The 21,543-nt window shown below is 42.0% G+C and overlaps 1 protein-coding gene across 6 annotated transcripts in view; it reads right to left on the minus strand.

Moving 5' to 3' along the window:
* The window catches only part of CTNNA3 (catenin alpha 3), an 896,431-nt gene that overhangs the window by 153,641 nt on the left and 721,247 nt on the right, over positions 1-21,543 (minus strand). For all 6 annotated transcript variants that reach the window (XM_074958868.1, XM_074958865.1, XM_074958864.1 and 3 more), the window contains one exon: positions 20,101-20,252. In XM_074958868.1, coding sequence (XP_074814969.1) covers positions 20,101-20,252 — 152 coding nt within the window. The remainder of the gene's footprint in view (positions 1-20,100; positions 20,253-21,543) is intronic.

Consider the following 21,543-nt stretch of genomic DNA (forward strand, 5'->3'; position numbering starts at 1 on the left):
CCTAGTCGATGGGGAAAAAGTAGATATGATGTATCTGGTCTTTAGTAAGGTTTCTGACAGAGTCCTACATGACATTCTCATAAGCAAACTAGGGAAATATGGTCTAGATGAAACTATTATAAGAGGGTGGGTGCACAGCTGGTTGAAAAACGATACTCATTCAAAAAGTAATTGTCAATGGTTCACTGTCATACTTGGAGGATGAGACAGAGGTCTGGCTTTGGTCCAATACTAGTCAAGATTTTCATTAAATGACTTGGATGGTGGAGTGGAGAGTATGCTTATAAAATTTGAGGATGATACCAAGCTCGGAAGGGTTGCAAGCATTTTGGAGGAAAGGATTAGAATTAAGAATTATCTTGATAAACTAGAATTGAAATACGACATTCAGTAAAGACAAGTGCAAAGAACTACATGTAGGAAGGAAAAGGCAAATGTACAAATACAAAATGGGAAACAACTGACTAGGCAGCAGTACTGCAGAAAATAATTTGGAGATTATAATGGATTATAAATTAAATATGAGTGATCAGAGTGATGCTGCCATGAGAAAAGGCAAACGTAATTCTGGGATGTATTAGCAGAAGTATCGTATGTAAGAGAAGGGAGGTAACTGTTCCACTCTAAATGGCATTGGTCAGGCCTTAAGCTGGAGACTGTGTCCAGTTTTGGGCACCAAGCTTTAGGAAAGCTGTGGACAAACTGGAAAGAGTCTAGAGAAGCACAACAAAAATAAGATGTTCAGAAAACATGACTTACAAAGAAAGGTTGAATGAATCGGGCATGTTTATTCTAGAGAAGAGAAGGATGTGGGGGGTGGGGACATTAGTCTTCAAATGTGTAAAAGGCCGTTATAAAGACAAGACAATCAACTTAATCTGAAGCAGTGAAGATTCGGGTTAGATTAAAAAAAACAAACCACAACTATCCTTATACTGTACTTAAAAAGTTTTTTTTAAGCACTGGAATAGACTTCCAAGGGAGGTTTTTGGATTCTCATCCTTAGAAGTTTTAAGAACAGGTTAGACAAACACCTGTCAGGGTTGGTCTATGCATAATCAATCCTACCTTGACACAGAGGAATAGACTGGATTACTTCTTGAGGTCTATTCCAACCCCACATTTTTATGATTCTATGGCAGTTAGTGTCCAGTGGAGGACACAATTTAATAAAGGTTTGTATAGACACATACCAATCCATCACACCTATCATTTGTTGTAAAAGTGGAACTCACTGCCTTAGTCCAGTATATAAGAGGTACTATAATATGAAATCTCTCTTCACCCTCACCATCATAATAGAACATACAGAGACAACTAGCCATGAGACATAAAGGAAGACCAGTAAGAGGAGAAGCCATTAACCTATAAACGAATTCATTGTGATGTGTAGGGGAGAAGATATTGAAGACAGAAGTAAACAAAGTCACTCGGGCTGTGTCTGGTCCCTGCATGGGTTCACAAGGGACGAGTGCACAAGGAGCATATGTGAGGCATTGCTAGTACTGATGTTACTCTCCCAAAAGGGTGGGACTTCACCAGGACTCCTGAGGCAGTTACCTAAATTCCCCCTCACGATGAGGTCCCTTAACACTTCTCCAGCACAACAAAGAGGGCTTCAATGGCCCTGACAGAATACCTCTGTCATGATGGGGTGAAAGTGTTCTGACTGCTTCATTCCATCACCAAATGAGAAGAGAGCAACACAAAATCTAGACTGTTGTGCATACTGAAGGCACAATACCTTCAGAATCTCATGCTCAGGCAAGGAAACTCTGCACCTCTCCTGCTAGGCACTGTGTCTTAATACTACCACAATTTAGAACATTCTAAGAATTTAAACAGTGATGAAACAAATAATCCAAACACATATGGGATAGATTGTCAGCTGGCGTAAATTGTCATAGCTCCATTGAAGTCAATAGCGATATGACAGTTTATACCAGCTGAGGAACTACACCATATAATTTAATATAGAACACTGAAAACTGAAAAATAGAACATTACACATCCGATAAAATGTAATAATTATATTTCTGATGTAGCATTCTGTAAGCTTATTCAAAAATAAATCTATGCAAAGGTTATTTTCAAATATATTCTATAGGAGGTTTTTTTTTTTCATAGAGGATAGAATTCAGGCTTCGAGAGAAAGCCAAGCAACGCAGCAGCCAAGGGAACAGAAAAAGAGAGACCAGCAATGCAAAAGCTTACACTAATCACTAGCTGGAAAAAAAACAAATGGAAGTATTACATGGGGCTCAGAAAAATGACCTTTAGCTCTATGCCTTGCTAACCCAGTACTATAATAATAATTACAGAATGGAAGCTCTCTTTAATAGCTTTCAGAGTATAAAAGTTTCCAAGTAAACAGATTTCAGAGTAGCAGCCGTGTTAGGCTGTATCCGCAAAAAGAAAAGGAGTACTTGTGGCACCTTAGAGACTAACAAATTTATTTGAGCATAAGCTTTCGTGAGCTACAGCTCACTTCATCGGATGTATTCAGTGGAAAATACAGTGGGGAGATTTATATACACAGAGAACATGAAACAATGGGTGTTACCATACACACTGTAACGAGAGTGATCACTTAAGATGAGCTAATACCAGCAGGAGAGCGGGAGACCGGGGCGGGGGGGAGCCTTTTGTAGTGATAATCAAGGTGGGCCATTTCCAGCAGTTGACAAGAACGTCTGAGGAACAGTGGGGGGAGGGGGGGGGCGGAATACACATGGGGAAATAGTTTTACTTTGTGTAATGACCCATCCACTCCCAGTCTCTATTCAAGCCTAAGTTAATTGTATCCAGTTTGCAAATTAATTTCAATTCAGCAGTCTCTCGTTGGAGTCTGGTTCTGAAGTCTTTTTGTTGTAATATTGTGACTTTTAGGTCTGTAATCGAGTGACCAGAGAGATTGAAGTGTTCTCCAACTGGTTTATGAATGTTATAATTCTTGACATCTGATTTGTGTCCATTTATTCTTTTATGTAGAGACTGTCCAGTTTGACCAATGTACATGGCAGAGGGGCATTGCTGGCACATGATGGCATATATCACATTGGTAGATGTGCAGGTGAATGAGCCTCTGATAGTGTGGCTGATGTAATTAGGCCCTATGATGGTGTCTCCTGAATAGATATGTGGACACAGTTGGCAACGGGCTTTGTTGCAAGGATAGGTTTCTGGGTTAGTGGTTCTGTTGTGTGGTATGAAGTTGCTGGTGAGTATTTGCTTCAGGTTGGGGGGCTGTCTGTAAGCAAGGACTGGCCTGTCTCCCAAGATCTGTGAGAGTGATGGGTCGTCCTTCAGGATAAGTTGTGGATCCTTGATGATGCATTGGAGAGGTTTTAGTTGGGGGCTGAAGGTGATGGCTAGTGGCGTTCTGTTATTTTCTTTGTTGGGCCTGTCCTGTAGTAGGTGACTTCTGGGTACTCTTCTGGCTCTGTCAATCTGTTTCTTCACTTCAGCAGGTGGGTATTGTAGTTTTAAGAATGCTTGATAGAGATCTTATAGGTGTTTGTCTCTGTCTGAGGGGTTGGAGCAAAGTCGGTTGTATCGTAGAGCTTGGCTGTAGACAATGGATCGTGTGGTGCGATCTGGGTGAAAGCTGGAGGCATGTAGGTAGGAATAGCGGTCAGTAGGTTTCCGGTATAGGGTGGTGTTTATGTCACCATCGCTTATTAGCACGGTAGTGTCCAGGAAGTGGATCTCTTGTGTGGATTGGTCCAGGCTGAGGTTGATGGTGGGATGGAAATTTTTGAAATCATGGTGGAATTCCTCAAGGGCTTCTTTTCCATGGGTCCAGATGATGAAGATATCATCAATGTAGCGCAAGTAGAGTAGGGGCATTAGGGGACAAGAGCTGAGGAAGCGTTGTTCTAAGTCAGCCATAAAAATGTTGGCATACTGTGGGGCCATGCGGGTACCCATAGCAGTGCCGCTGGTTTGAAGGTATACATTGTCCCCATGTGTGAAATAGTTATGGGTAAGGACAAAGTCACAAAGTTCAGCCATCAGGTTTGCCGTGACATTATCGGGGATACTGTTCCTGACAGCTTGTAGTCCATCTTTGTGTGGAATGCTGGTGTAGAGGGCTTCTACATCCATAGTGGCCAGGATGGTGTTTTCAGGAAGATCACCGATGGATTGTAGCTTCCTCAGGAAGTCAGTGGTGTCTCGAAGATAGCTGGGATTGCTGGTAGCGTAGGGCCTGAGGAGGGAGTCTACATAGCCAGACAATCCTGCTGTCAGGGTGCCCATGCCTGAGATGATGGGGCGTCCAGGATTTCCAGGTTTATGGATCTTGTGTAGCAGATAGAATACCCCAGGTCGGGGTTCCAGGGGTGTGTCTGTGCGGATTTGTTCTTGTGCTTTTTCAGGGAGTTTCTTGAGCAAATGGTGTAGTTTCTTTTGGTAACCCTCAGTGGGATCTGATGGCTTGTAGAAAGTGGTGTTGGAGAGCTGCCTAGCAGCCTCTTGTTCATCTTCCGACCTATTCATGATGACGACAGCACCTCCTTTGTCAGCCTTTTTGATTATGATGTCAGAGTTGTTTCTGAGGCTGTGGATGGCATTGTGTTCTGCACGGCTGAGGTTATGGGGCAAGTGATGCTGCTTTTCCACAATTTCAGCCCGTGCACGTCGGCGGAAGCATTCTATGTAGAAGTCCAGTCTGTTGTTTCGACCTTCAGGAGGAGTCCACCCAGAATCCTTCTTTTTGTAGTGTTGGTAGGAAGGTCTCTGTGGATTAGTATGTTGTTCAGAGGTGTGTTGGAAATATTCCTTGAGCTGGAGACTGCTGAATTGGAATTAATTTGCAAACTGGATACAATTAACTTAGGCTTGAATAGAGACTGGGAGTGGATGGGTCATTACACAAAGTAAAACTATTTCCCCATGTTTTTTCTGCCCCCCCCCCCACTGTTCCTCAGACGTTCTTGTCAACTGCTGGAAATGGCCCACCTTGATTATCACTACAAAAGGTTTTCTTCCCCACCGCCCCCCGCCCGCTCTCCTGCTGGTATTAGCTCATCTTAAGTGATCACTCTCCTTACAGTGTATATGATAACACCCATTGTTTCATGTTCTCTGTGTATATAAATCTCCCCACTGTATTTTCCACTGAATGCATCCGATGAAGTGAGCTGTAGCTCACAAAAGCTTATGCTCAAATAAATTTGTTAGTCTCTAAGGTGCCACAAGTACTCCTTTTCTTTTTGCCAAGTAAACAGAGGTTATTTCTAGGCTTTGGCTGTAAATTTAAAGGACTCAAAATAATGGAAAAGTGGAAAGGGACAGACCAGTTCAGTTGCAGGAAGAAGTTTCTAGAATAAATGTGGCAGCTAGAGATGAAACCATTGTGTTTTTTTGTTGCGAACAATCCATCATACAAAAGCATCAAAGGGACAGTTTTAAGTGAGCAATACACAACACAGCAATATACTAGATCAGACCAAAGTGAAGTAAATAACAGGGAGAAAAACTGACAGGCAATCCTTAGCTTTACAAGGGAAGTAAACATCTTAAATGTTCTTACTAGAGTTGTCAATTACCCACAGTTAACTCACGTGATTAACTCGAAAAAATTAATCGCGATTAATCGCACTGTTAAACAATAGAATACCAATTGACATTTATTAAATATTTTGGGATGTTTTTCTATGTTTTCAAATATATTGATTTCTATTACAACACAGAATACAAAGTGTACAGTGCTCACTTTATATTATTTTATTACAAATATTTGTACTGTAAAAATGATAAACAAAAGAAATAGTATTTTTCAATTAACCTCATACAAGTACTGTAGTGCAATCTTTTTATCCTGATAATGTAACTTACAAATGCACATTTTTTTGTTACATAACTGCTTTCAAAAACAAAACAATGTAAAACTTTAGAGCCTACAAGTCCACTCAGTCCTATTTCTTGTTCAGCCAATCTCTAAGACAAACAAGTTTGCTTATTTTTAAAGGAGATGCTGCTGCCTGCTTCTTATTTACAATGTCACCTGAAAATGAGAACAGCATTCGCATGGCACTTTTGTAGCTGGCGTTGCAAGATATTTACGTGCCAGATATGCTAAATATTCATATGCCCCTTCATGCTTCAGCCACCATTCCAGAGCACATGCTTCCATGCTGATGATGCTCGTTAAAAAATAATGCCTTAATTAAATTTGTGACTGAACTCCTTGCGGGAGAACTGTATGTCTTCAGCTCTGTTATACATGCATTCTGCCATATATTTCATGTTATAGCAGTCTCGGATGATGACCCAGCACATGTTCGTTTTAAGAACACTTTTACATCAGATCTGACAAAATGCAAAGAAGATACCAATATGAGATTTCTAAAAGTAGCTACAGGTCTCAACCCAAGGTTTAAGAATCAGAAGTGCCTTCCAAAATCTGAGAGGGACCATGTGCGGAGCATACTTTCACAAGTCTTAAAAGAGCAACACTCAGAAGCAGAAACTATAGAATCCGAACCACCGAAAAAGAAAATCAACCTTCTGCTGGTGGCATCTGACTCAGATGATGAAAATAAACATACATCGGTCTGCACTGCTTTGGATCATTATCGAGCAGAACCCGTCATCAGCATGGATGCATTTCCTATGGAATGGTGGTTGAAGATGACGGGACATATGAATCTTTAGCGCATCTGGCACATAAATTTGTGATGCTGGCTACAACAAAGCCATGCAAACTCATGTTCTCACTTTCAGGTGACATTGTAAACAAGAAGCAGGCAGCATTATCTCCTGTAAATTGTAACCAAATTTGGTTGTCTGAGTGATTGGCTGAAGTAGGACTGAGTGTACTTGTAAGCTCTAAAGTTTTACATTGTTTTATTTTTCAATGCAGTTATTTTTTGTACATAATTCTACATTTGTAAATTCAACTTTCATGATAAAGAGATTGCACTACAGTACTTGTATGAGGTGAACTGAAAAATACTATTTCTTTTGTTTTTACAGTGCAAATATTTGCAATAAAAACAAATATAAAGTGAGCACTATACACTTTGTATTCTGTATTGTAATTGAAACCAATATATTTGAAAATGTAGAAAACATCCAAAATATTTAAATAAATGGTATTCCATTATTGTTTAGCAATGCAATTAATTTTTTGTAATCACTTAACAGCCCTACTTCTTACCCAATTACCGGACTATATGCTTACATAATGTAAAGGCTGGCCAGTATTCCACTGTACTGAAATTAATTATAGAATCTCAGCAGATCCTCAGGTGGCATAATTTCATTGAAGTCAATGGATTTACATCACCAATTTACACCAGCTAAGGATTGGCCACCTGGGCTCAATCTCGACATATCAGGGCATCATCCAGTCCAATAATGTTATTAAAGAAGTGGAAAGCATTAAAGAATGTGCTTAGAATAGAGAATACCAATGGCAGGGATTTGATTTATAAATGTCACTCACCGAGCAAGCAATGTAGAGAGTGATAATACTGGTGAGAGAGAGAGGGAGCGCTACTACAAAGAGAGGTTACTCAATCTGTGCAGTAACTGTAGTTCTTAGAGATGTGTCCCCCTATGGCTGCTCCATTTCTGGTGCACATGTGCCCTATGCGTCTGTGTCTGGATATTTACATTAGCAGTTGTTAAGAGTATTAGTATCAATGTAGGATCCAGGCCTGTAGTTTCACCTGAGATAGTACTTCAAGTTCTGCTTGCCTGTTTGGTTTTTGATATATGTACATTTTTACTAATATGTATGAACAAAGGGATTATTACTAAGGACAAAAACAGACACTGTAAATGTTGCTTTTGCCTAAGCCAGATGGGTTTGTTAGTATAATGAGAATAGATCAGTGTTAAAGTGTTACTGGGCAGGGTGGGAGTGTAATATATGAGTGCACACTTGAAGACTGCCTCAACTCCATATTTTAAGGCAAGGTCAAGCAACCAGTTGGGAGGGGCAAGAGGGGATTGGGGGGCGGGGGAAGGTAAAACTCTAAAAGACCAGAGAAATGCCTGCTCCTGACTGGAGCAAAACCGCACTCCTTACCCCTCCCATGGGGTACAAAAGGGGTGGGAATGAAGATCCCAGCCCTACGGTCCCCCAAAACGGAATATGACCATAAGTTGTAAGGGGTGGGACTATGGGTGTGCATTTCAGGTATAATTATTCCTGCTGAGAATGGGGGAGTGGAAACACTGGAAAACAAGGCTCTGCGGTGTCACAGTTATGGAACACGGTTGCTGGAAACTAACGCCAATAAACATTGCATTGTCCACACCTCAGACTTCTGGTCTTCTGCTTTCTTTCTGTGTGACAAGAACCAAGGGAGAGGGTTAAGGGAAAGCCCTCTAACAAGCAGCTTCTGTTAGGCCGATGCATGCATTGCTGATATCCTCATGCCCCACACCAAGGCTATAGCAGGCTGCATAGGCAAATGCCCTCAGTTCCTTCTCCACTGCGTTTCAGAAAGGTAGTGGAGCACCAATAGGGGAACACAACTCAAAGAACTACATTTACTGCAGAGGGTGGTAACCTCTCTCTTCTTCAAGTAGTGTCCCTGGGGGTGCTCCACTTCAGGTGATTTCCCCCTCCTCCCTCTCCCCCCCCAAGCAGTATCCCCGTAAGGAGAAGGGAGTTTTGGAATTGAGTCCAGCACAGAGGAAAGAACTGCATTGTCAACAGCCTAATCAACTCTAGAGGCATCAGCTAAGGAATAGTGCCTGGAGAAGGTATGTACCAAAGACCATGCAGCAGCTCTGCAGATCTCAGATACTGGTATATTTTTCAGTAGAGCCATAAATGTATTTTGACCTTCTCAAGTGAGCTGACATGCCTGCAGGGGCTGGAATGCTGGCAACACTATAATGAGCTTTAGTATACCCCAATATCCATTTTGATAGTCTTTGGGTAGAAGTAGCAGAGCCTTTAGTTCTGTCTGCAAACAAAACAGGCTAGGAGCATTACAAAATAATTTAGTCCTTGCCTTCCATCTAGATAATGCCCTCCTGACATCTACAATATGGAAGGTGATCTCCAGGTTGGAATTATGTGGTTTTTGGAAAGAAAACTAGTAGGTAAGTTATCTGATTCAGAAGACACTTAAGGAAGAAACCTGGGGTGTGGTCATAAGGAAACATTGTCCTTGTAGAATACTGAGAAAGGAGGGTCTGCCATTAAGATCCGAATCTCTCCAACTCTGTGGGCTGATTTAATAGCCATTAAGAAGGCAGTTTTCAGTAAGGAGCAGATAGCCATCAGTGCAAAAGGAAATTTAATGAGACTTTTAATAACCAAATTAAGGTCCCAAACTGGGATGGGGACTTTCACCACTGGTAAGAGGTTATCCAGACATTTCATGAACCTTACAGTTGTATGATGAGCAAACAGCAAAAACCCCATAATAGTGGTAAGAAAAGCTGTTAAGGCAGCCAAATGAACCTTGAGAGAACTAAGTGATAGTCCCATTTTCTTTAGTTGCAGCAGGTATTCCAGAACAAGAGGAACCGAGGCAGGGGACAGCATTCTGGAATTCACACCACTGACTAACTCATCTCCACCTTTGAAGGTAAGTATTTCTGGTAGAATCTTTTTACCATTTAATAGTATCTGTTATACCTCTGCAGAATAGACCTACTCTAACCCTGTGAACAATTGAGGAGCCATGCCTGGAGGTTGGAATGCAGCAGTCGACTGGCCCCTTGGTAGGGGAGCTGAGGAGTGACTGAAAGATTTATCATTGGACAAAGAGACAGGCAAAACAGGTAAGGAAGCTATACCTGCCTTGATCACACCAGGGCTATTAGGATAACTCTGGTCTTATCCTGTCTGATTTTGTTTATGACTTTGAGAATCAGAGGCATCAAGGGAAATTAATAAAATAGATTCTTTGGCCAGGTGAGGAAGAAAGGTCATAATTCCTTGAGACACCAAATTTCCCTTTGAACAGAACAGATGGCATTTTCTATTCATAGCTGTGGCAAAGAGGTCCACTTCTAAAAATCCCCACATCTGAAATAGGCCGACGAGAACCTGGGACTCTAACTCCCATTCATAGTCTTGGGGGAAAGACACCTGCTGAGAGCATTGGCTGTGGCATTTTGCCTGCATGAGGGGATACATTGCTGAAATTCTTATGCATCAGTTCCATAATTTTATTGCTTTGGTGCTGAGGGAAGGGGATCTCGTGCCTCTCTGCCAACTGATATAGAACATGCAGGCCACATTGTCTGTCATGACTTTAATAGACCTGCATTTGATGAGAGGCAGAAAATGAAGGGCAGACATTTCTGACTGCTCTGAGCTCCAACAGGATGACATGGAGGGTGGATTCTTGGGATGACCATCTACCCTGTCCTGCTAGAGATTTGAGCATAGCACCCCTACCCCATCCTAACAGATGCAACTGTGGTTATGGTTACCACTGGCATTGGTTGGAGGAAGTTGACATCCACCCCTACATTGTGATGAACCTTCCATTGGCCTACTGATTGTCTGACTGGTTGAAGAACTGACACCTGTTTGTCTAGGCTGTGTGTTTGGTGAGTGAACTGATCTGAGCTAGCCAAGGAAACAGCAAAGGTATAATCTTGCATGTTCTCTCACAAAAGGGCAAGCCACCAGGTGACCTAGACGTTGAATCCAGTTTTGACTGAAGTCTGGGGCATCTCTTGACTAGTTCTGACAAGGTCCAATAGCATGAGGAATCTGCCCATGGGAAGGAAGGGCCTGCATGCCAAGGAATCCAGGGATGCCCCTATAAATTATATGTTCTACATGGGAATCTGTGTGGATTTTCCCACGTTCAACTGAAGACTGAAGAGTCCAAGAACAGAGAAAATGCTTTCTGTGTGGTAAACAACATTTAGAGGTATGACTGACCTTTGAACAAACAATGTTGCGGTACAAGAATACTACGATCACCTGACAATGCTGGTGTGAGGGGGCAACGCTGCCACGGACTGCAGCCCTTGTCGGCGCCCCTCCATGCCTGCTTGAGGCTTGCAGTTGGAGGCGGCAACACCCAAACTACACCCATGTTAAAAAGGAGGGTCATGCCCCCATCCCACCCAGTTCTGGCACTAATGGCCCCCCCTTCTACAAAGGTTTTGGTGACCTTGCCCCGAGCGCTGCCCTCCCTGGCTCCAGGCCCAGCACTCGGGGACTAAAGGGGCCTTGAGCTGGCTGTGGGTGGTGGGGGAGACCACAGCACTCCCCTGATCATGGGATGCTGAGCAGTCACCATGCACAAGGCCATCCCTGCAACCCCAATAAAGTGATGGACCCCCATCCTCCATACCATGAAACCCTCATGTCTGCGCTGTCCAGCTCTGCAGGCAGCACCTCCATCAGCAGTAGCACAGAAGTAAGGGTGACAATACCGTGACCCCCCTACAATAGCCTTGTGACTCCCCCACAACCCTCTTTTGGGTCAGGATGCCCATGGTTATAACACTGGGTTTTCAGATGTAAATATCTGAAACCATGAAATTGACCATTTTTAAAATTCTAGGACTGTGAAATTGACCAAAACAGACCATTAATTTGGTAGGTCCCTAAATATGACCATTGAGGACCATGGGTGGGGGGGTGGCATTCAGGGTTGCTCCCACCAGGAGTGATGAGGTCCCTGGACATCTCCCTGTCTCTTCGAGAAAGGGGGATTCACATATGGATACACAGGAGAACCCTGAACAGAGACTGATGCTAATGAAACGAGGCCTCCATTGTCCTCTTCTTCCTCTAATGGGGGAAGCTCTGAACAAAAAGGAAGGGGATGGTCCTGGAGTTGTATAAAAGAGTCAAGTAGTTCTTGGTAATGAGAGATGCTTGGTACCTGCCAGCAACAGAGCCACATGTACTGTTAGATTTTCCTGTCTATCTGGTACTGAAGGAGCCTTTTGCCTCTACGGTACTGAGCCTCAATGATGAAGTCTGAGGCTGTTGACCTGGTTGGGGGAGTGAGCTCTTTTTGAGGTGAGTACCTTAAGAAGCAAATTGGGGGTCCTCTTCTTATGATCTTTAGAGGCGGTGTTTAAGACGTCTCCCTTTCTAGGAGATGGTTGCGCTAAAGTCAAAGAGGCACTAGCACCCCCCCAGGGACAGATACACTGGGGGTGGGGGGCAGTAGGTGTTTTCCTAACCTGGCTCCAAAGCAGGGCAAAGAGAGTGCTCTATCATTAAAAGTCACAGCTTGATTTCCTAGTTCTTCCATGACCTGGAGTTGAGGACTAAACAGAAGTTGCACTTCTGTGGGACGTGCCACTCTCCCAGGCAGCAAACATACTTACAGTGTGTCACTGACTGGGATAGGCTGGAAATCACAGGGGGGATTTCCACCAAGGAAATAACACAATCTTTCAATAATCAGTAATTAACTATTACTGCTAACTAACCTAAGTAGAATGTGTGCGTCTCAACTGCTGGCTGAGTTCAATGCGGACAAGCTAAGCTCCCTGTCAAAGCCAAGATGGTTGTGAGGGCACATTGCCCCACAGCCTGATATATAGCCTTGGTGAGGGGCATGAGGATATCAGCAGTGCATGCACAGACTGAATGGACAGACACTGCTAATGAAAGTCTTCGATCAAAGGCACGTGGGGCACATGCACACCTGAAGTGGAGTGCCCATAGGAGCATTACCTGAAGAACCATAATATCCAAATGAAATCAAATAAAATATATTTGTGACGTTCTATACCTTGGGGGAGTGTCCTGTAACCCCCATATTCCTCATTTATATATAATTGTGATATTGCATATAAAGCAGGCCATGTGATCTGCTGAAAGTCACTGTTCTATCAAAATATGTATGTCATTAATGCATATGAAATTATGAGAATTGTGTTGTATGGTTGTCACTAAAATATGCTGTGGGTTTGGGAGGTACCCAGATACTAGCTCTCCAGATTTCAGAGTAACAGCCGTGTTAGTCTGTATTCGCAAAAAGAAAAGGAGTACTTGTGGCACCTTAGAGACTAACCAATTTATCTGAGCATAAGCTTTCGTGAGCTACAGCTCACTTCATCGGATGCATACTGTGGAAACTGCAGAAGACATTATATACACAGAGACCATGAAACAATACCTCCTCCCATCCCACTCTCCTGCTGGTAATAGCTTATCTAAAGTGATCAATCTCCTTACAATGTGTATGATGATCAAGTTGGGCCATTTCCAGCACAAATCCAGGTTTTCTCACCCTCCGCCCCCCCGCCACAAACTCACTCTCCTGCTGGTAATAGCCCATCCAAAGTGACCACTCTCTTTACAATGTGTATGATAATCAAGGTGGGCCATTTCCAGCACAAATCCAGATTTTCTCACCCCCCACCCCCCGCTTCCAAAAACCACACACACAAACTCACTCTCCTGCTGGTAATAGCTTATCCAAGGTGACCACTCTCCCTACAACGTGCATGATAATCAAGGTGGGCCATTTCCAGCACAAATCCAGGTTTTCTCACCCTCCCCCCCCACACACACACTCAAACTCACTCTCCTGCTGGTAATAGCTCATCCAAACTGACCACTCTCCTTACAATGTGTATGATAATCAAGGTGGGCCATTTCCAGCATAGATCCAAGTTTAACCAGAACGTCTGGGGGCGGGGGAGTAGGAAAAAACAAGGGGAAATAGGAAATAGGCTACCTTGCATAATGCAAGGTAGCCTATTTCCCCTTGTTTTTTCCTACCCACCTCCCTACCCCCCAAGACGTTCTGGTTAAACTTGGATTTATGCTGGAAATGGCCCACCTTGATTATCATACACATTGTAAGGAGAGTGATCACTTTAGATAAGCTATTACCAGCAGGAGAGTGGGGTGGGAGGAGGTATCGTTTCATGGTCTCTGTGTATATAATGTCTTCTGGAGTTTCCACAGTATGCATCCGATGAAGTGAGCTGTAGCTCACGAAAGCTTATGCTCAAATAAATTGGTTAGTCTCTAAGGTGCCACAAGTACTCCTTTTCTTTTAGCTCTCCAGAGACAATGACAAGGGAGGTAACCAACACACAGGTGGGTGCTGAACAGACATAACCAGCCACTGTCCAGCAAGGGAGTTACAATTCAATGACTCACCTGCAGAAGGCCACACGAGGAGAATTGCTCAACCTTGCCTGCGGACTCAGCAATGTCCACCAGACATACCCAGACTTGTGTTCTACAAGCACATGGACTAAGGTTATAAAACAGAACACAGTGGCCACATGCTGGGCCTTTCTCCTGCCCCCGCCTATCTTGCAAGCAATAAAGACACTCAGAAAACTGAAGACTCCAACAGAGGAGACTGGCCCAGGTTTAAGGGACAAACCCATATATTATAAACTACAACTATAAACTGCAATATAAACTATAAACTACAATATCCAGAAAAACTGCTTAATCTAGATGTTAACCCTATTAGACTGGGTGAGAGTTTAGAGTGCATGCTTATATTTCATTTTATTTTGGTAACTAACTCTGATTTTTTGCCTATCACTTAAAATCTAAGTGATTATATCTTTTGTAGTCAATAAATTTGTTTAACTGTTTATCATTATCAGTGAGTTGGCCTGAAGTGTTTGGTAAGGGTGCTGCTCAGGTTTGCAAAGCCTGGTGTATATCCACTTTCCATTGACAAAGTGGTGAATCAATTACTAAATTTGCACTGCTCGTCTTCAGTGCTGTGGCTATTTTTGGATATCTGATATTGGAACCTTTTTTTTGTTTTGTCAAATCTGCAGTGAAAGTGTTCTTAAATCAAACAACATATGCTGGGTCGTCATCAGAGCTACCATAACACAAAATATGTGGCAGAATGTAGGAGAAACCATGGATCAGGAGACAATACAATATTCCAAGGAGTACAGCCATAAATTTAATTAAAGCATTTTTTTTAAACAAGCATCATCAGCATGGAAGCATGTCCTCTGGAATGGTGGTCGAAGCATGAAGAGGCATACAAATGTTTAGCATATCTGGCACGTAAATATCTTGCAACGCCAGCTACAAAAGTGCCATGCGAATGCTGTTCTCACTTTCAGGTGACATCCTTGGTGTCACTCCACTAAGTCAACTGAATTAGGGCATGTCTACACTTACCTCCAGAGCAATCGATCCAGCGGGGGTTGATTTATCACGTCTAGTGAAGACACGATAAATCGACTGCCGAGTGCTCTCCCGTCGACTCCGGTACTCCACCGGAGCGAGAAGCATAGGCGGAGTCGACGGGGGAGCAGCAGCAGTCGGCCTACCGTAGTGAAGACACTGCGATAAGTAGATCTAAGTATGTCGACTTCAGCTACGTTATTCACGTAGCTGAAGTTGCGTAATTTAGATTGATTCCTCCCCCCCCGCCAGTGTAGACCACGCCTTATAAACTAATGACAAGAGTAACTTAAGGCTAGTGAGCCATGTGCACCCTGGTTTAAAAGTACTGGTGAATACCTCCTATTTATGTTGTTCAGGCAGCAGTGTCTGTCCTACTCCTCTGTGCTTTCCACACACTTTTGACTTTGTATTTCATATCACCTCTCTCCATTCTCGAGTACAGTCCCTGGCAGCATTCTCTCATCCAGATGGTGTCTATGTCACTTTTGTAGATGTTCAAAATATTACATCTTTTGAGTTTCACATCAAACAAAATGGAGCACAGATAACAGGCCAGAATCTGCTCACCTTATTCACAAACAGTTCCATGATCCAAAACTCAACACTCCGTTTTCACTTTGAACCCATATGCTGTTTTTGAAGAGCCAATGTCCCACTTCATATTCAAGTAAAATCTTAATTCCATATTATGTCTAATCAATAGCTTTAGGCACACTAAAAATAGCATTAGAATAATGTATTTCAGCATTTGCATCAGCAAAACCAATGCTGTTATACCCAAAAAGAACAATGTGGACAAGTATTTATTTCCAGCAACTGAACAGATGCAGAGCAACTGTGTAACCCTACCAAACTCCTTTAATGATGCCAGATAAGTCTAAGATATATTTTGTTACTCAGAATTCCTTTCTTGACAATACTTAGATTTAAGAGAGTGTTGATAAAATGCACTAGCTAAATTGTCAGATCTACATAACAGAGCCAAAGCTGGTGAGTAGCAAATACAAGTAAAATACATTTACAGTTGACTGATTGTATTATTTTAGTTTCATTCCATGTGGCACTGAAAGGTCTAAGAGGTAAAAAAAAATCGTGGTAAAGACCACATGACACATGAATGGACTATGTAACAATGAGCCACCTTGTCCTGACACCATAACACCTGAGGGCTCATTCTAGACTAGTATGGACCCCCATTTCTCACCTATGCCTCATTTATAGACACCAACCACCATTTGTGGCTCATCTGAGCACCTCTGGACCAATTATCTCCAGATATTAATATCTCCTCCTCTGAGTTTAGCCTCTAGGCACCGGCCCATATTAGACATGTTGTGGAGCTGCAGTGTCCCAGAGGAGTTCCTGGAGTTTCCAAGCATGAAACAGGAGACTACCCAGTGACCCACTCCTAAAACTGGTGCAATATGCTCTCCTAATTGCCTACAGTTGCCTCTGTTGGCCAGCAGGAAATGCAGAGTAGGGTTACATTCCAGCAGCCTACCAATTCAGCCAAACTTCACTCTGCCCTCTTGTTACACCATGAAAGGAAAACAAAAAAAAACCCCAGGCCTAAATCTTAATGTCAACCCCTACACCTTTAAACATCAATTTAATCTGAAACCACACACACACACACACACACACTAAAATACGTCAATCATAGGTGCCTTAAATGCATTTTTTTACGATAACATGTTTGGATTTCTTTTAACCGTAACCTCATCTCTGGATTTCCTGGGTTTTGAGGTAATTACAACTTACTTCTTTGTAATGGTTTTTATCCTTACATTACTGATGCCCTCAACCTTAACTCCATTTTAACATAATTGTGTGTCTTGGAATTACTAATACTCATTATTAGTTATTATAGTTTACAGACATTTCAGATATAAATCATAGCTAGCCACCTATTATCAAATGCCAGAACTTTCAGCGTGTCTGTATAGTGCCATAAAGGGGCCACTTTTCTGGCTTTGTACTGTATCCTGAAAGCACTGAAATGATTAGAAGTCTGTTTCCATATTCCACCAAACTAATATCTGTTTTGACTGTTAGACTGGATCCCTTTCTAGAGTGATCCAGTATAGCACGAGTGTCAGGTGAACTTTTTTTGACTGAAAAAACAGATTCAGGTTGGCTGAAACATCTCATTAATCCGTGTCGCTTCTGGTTAATTGTTTTGGTCAGAAAAAACACCTGGAAAAAAGTGTTAAAATAGTTCATTTTGATATTTTCCAAATAAAACATTTCAAATTTTTGGGCTAGATGTACAGGGGGACTTAGCTCCCATTGATAAAAATGAGGAGAAGGAGGTGCTACTGGCACATACTCTATCCCCCAATACTTAACAGCCCAGTGATTAGATCACTCAGCTGAGATACAGGAGACCCAGATTCAAACCCTGTCCCCCCATAGTATAGTGCATTGCTGAACAACTATTTGACAATAAGATTCTTTCCAGTGTTTTTGAGGCTATACCTGCATGGCTGGAGTGAGTGTTTTTACACATCTGAAGTGAAGCTTTAACTTTGAAACACTGAGTTAATAATGGGATCTGGCAGGGTTTTGCAGATAAGAACTACTTTTTAAAATATTCTCTCTCTAATTACATGCTTGAAATGGTTCCTGTGGAGCTGATCTGCAGAGCTTCTGCTTTGATGTTCAAAAGAACTCTGAATTGGTGTCCTTGTTCATTTACATCTTCCAATTATATTTTGATCAACAATTCCTTCCCTCATTTTAGTACTGAAATCCCATGTAATCAGAAGCACGTTGTTCTTTGGCACAATATCAATGAGCTCCTGCAGTTTGCTATAGAACACTCTAAATTTCCTCATGTTGGCTGCTATGGTTACTGCAGATGCTTGAATAAGTCAGATTTACTAAAGCTCCTTATAGGTAGACTGAAATAAGCCTGGCATTGAATGGACTGTCTCTCATTAGGAATGCAAACGCATCCTTACTCAAAATAAATGCCATGCTTTACTCTTGGTTTGGCAGCATACACCACTAAATGTTCCTTGGGGAGGGGGAAGTGTCGGCTGTCATTCCAGTGAACCTTTAAAAAGCTTCTCACATCACTCTTTGCATGGTGGAGCTCATGAAGTCGAAAAGTCCAGATGTCCTATTTCATGACAATCTTTTCGTGATCTCCTGAGCTTTTGTTAGGACTTTGTTATTGCTTGCTTACTGGTGCCCATTCAAATGCAATTGAGTCCACTGGTAGTGATGTCTATTTTTCATGTGCACGCACAGACACACTTTGTTATAAAAGGAATTTCATTATAAATAACAGATGTTGTAATAAAAGGACTACAAGTTTACCCTAATTGTGTGCTCAACTCTAAAAAGGGAGTAAATTCATAAGATGTCAGAATAACAAAAAATATCGATAGGAAAAGATGCTAGTGAGAGACAGGCCAAATTAGTCCAAACAAAAAGGACTACTGATATAACTTCAGGGACTGTTTTAAGATAATGCTTGGTAAACAATAAAAGTGTGGAACCAGAAATCAGAATTCATGTGCTGGAAATTAGACTGATTAGGAGACAAAAATAACGAGAGGATGGACTATTCTACCCAACACTTCAGGTGTTCTTATAAAGAAAAGATGTTGATGACGAATTAGCAGCTGTCTGCCAACAATGCCTGCAGTGAGCTTTACCGTCCGGGCTGCTACCACCCTGGTCTCTTGTGACTACTCTTCTCTTCTTCATCCTACTCTTGAGAGTAGTCCTGCCCAGTCTGGGCCTGGACACAAATGACACTGCCACCTCCCACAACTGCAGCTAAATCCCAAATATTACCTGAGATGTGAGATTTCATCTCCCTCCTACCCCCAGTGTCTCTTCTTCCGTCCCTCACCTCATGTATTTTCTTTCCTAGCTCTCTCCTTTTGCCTTCTGTTTCATAAGAGTCAGGTTAGTCAGCCCAGACTGGATATTTTGCCACACTGCTGTGAGCCTGTGACTGGAGACATAGGTGCTGGAACTAGGGGTGCTGCTGTAGCCCCTGGCCTGAAGCGGTTCCCATCATAACAGGTTTTACAGTTCGGTTCAATGGCTCTTAGCACCTTCACTATAAAAACTGTTCCAGCACCCCTGACTGGAGAGGCAACTACAAGCAATGCCCTAAATAGCCCAATGCCAGTTCAAGTTTGCCAGGTTTTGGAGCGGCTGATAAGACCACTGCTGGAAAAACACAGGCCCAGCATGTGAGGTTGCAAGTAAGTGAACATCAGAGACAAAAACTGCTTTATCTATCATTGTTCTTTTCTCGTCCTCTTTTTTGTGTCTTTGTCTTGTTTTGTCTTTTAGGAAACAAGATCAGACTTAACAGCAACTACAGCCACTCCAGCACATCTCAATTGTATATTCTCCCCACCTCCAAAAAACGGACAGCTATTATCATTTAAGAGACATTACATAAGGGCCTTTTTCCTTCTAAAAACTCTCCAATGAAAGGGAACAAGGCTGTTAAAATGAAAGCTTTACTTAGTACTTGACATTTCAAATGTCTTAACTGTTTTTCCTTGGGTTTTTTGTATCTCTAATAAAAGGTTGAAAAGGATTTTTAATGGTGTTTGATATCACACTAAGCAGGCTGAGGACTCTGTAAACCTCGTTTAAAATGCTTTCATGATGGACAATTTCAGAGTAATGGTAACACCTTTGGCTCTTTTGGCCCATATATTCCATCCAAGTTAATGCAACAGCTACCTTCCAACAGACCTCACCTAAAAATGTCCACTTTGGCCCCATCACCACAAGTGGAGTTAATACAACCATCTCTTCACTTCCACGGTTCTGGTTCTGACCTTTTAGAATTATACTCATGTCTATTCAAGTAACCCAGAATCAAAGCACCAGCATAGTCTGGAACTATGCAAATCTGGATCTGAACTTTGTGGCAATAGTAACTTATTTAGCTCTAAAGTCTTGTGAATGTTCCTTGGTGTCCCAATTCCTCAATAATGTTATTAATGAATAGTCAAGGTATGAATGAAGAGACTTACCCGAATCATCATGACTGAACATCTGATGTCATGAATTGTATCATAGACCTTCTTTGAGATGTCCACAAATTGACTGTCATCAAACTGATGCATTGTGTTCCTGCTTAAGCCCTCCAGTGCAATATTGACTTGAGTATCAAACTCTGGAATCACTGTAAAATTTAAAAAGTTAGAATAAATGAAAAAATAAAGAGGGAATCAATTTGTGGAATGAAAACTTTTAAAAATAAAGTTAATACGTGAAAACAATAAAATGACCATCAATGGAAACAATTTTTGTCATTTGTGGCTTTGGAGTTTGGGTGGCGACAGAGAAGAGAAAGGAGATAGAGAGGGGAGGTGGAAGGAGGTACTATAGAAATATAGGAAAGGAGAAGACAGAACACCATACCCCAATATTCATTTTTGCACAAAGCACACAGTACAGGCAAACACAAATTAATATCAAACTGACCTGAAGTGAAAAACATTTTAATTAGCTTGGACAAATTGAAAGTATTTCTATTCATTTCATAATATTTCATTTTAATTTTTCCAGTGAAAAACTCAACACATTTTGGCAAAACTGAATTTTCTCCACAGAAAATTTAAATTTTGCAAAAACTGCAATTTTCCATCAAAAACACATTTTTGATGGACAATTCCTGAGCAACTCTAGATATAACCTAAGGAATGGGAGACATTCCAACTTTCTGATCCTTCTTCATTCTGGCATGTGAGCTAAACACTCATTTGGTTGGCTGGTTTTTTGCTTATTCTTTTTCTGAAAATATATATCAATGGAAAGCCAAAGTCCACCTGGGTTACTGAGGTCTGGTCTACACTAGGGGTGGGGATCGATCTAAGTTACGCAACTTCAGCTACATGAATAACGTAGCTGAAATCGATGTACTTAGCTCTACTCACCGCAGTGTCTTCACTGCAGTAGTCGACAGCTGACGCTCCCCCATCGACTCCGCCTGTGCATCTCGCTCCGGGGAGTACTGGAGTTGACGGGAGAGCGCTTGGTGGTCAATTTATCACGTCTAGACTAGAATACCTGTCGATCCTGCAGGTAACATAGACAAGCCCCCAGTGTGTGAAAAGCAACCACTTGAGAGCAACATTACCTGTGTTTTAACTGCTAAATAATTTGAGGTATATAAGTCCTGAAGTATATGATCAGTCATGACATACTGTGTTGATTGGTACTGTATATTACTCTGCCTCAGTAATGACTTCATGATCTAACCCCCCAACCCCTCATTTTTCATGGGGCTTTCAAAATATGTTAATAGCTATAAAATAGATCTTCAAATCTGCACTTTAATTATAGCAGCCTTGCTGCTTCAGAGATCAATCATGCTCCCAGTGAAGATGATAACTGTTTCCTTATGGCCTGATTTTCAGAAGTAGTGAACACCTGTAGCTCCACATAAAGTCAGTGGGAGTTGCAAGGCTTAG

The sequence above is a fragment of the Natator depressus genome, chromosome 7, assembly GCF_965152275.1.
Source record: "Natator depressus isolate rNatDep1 chromosome 7, rNatDep2.hap1, whole genome shotgun sequence".
Lineage (NCBI taxonomy): Eukaryota > Metazoa > Chordata > Testudines > Cheloniidae > Natator > Natator depressus.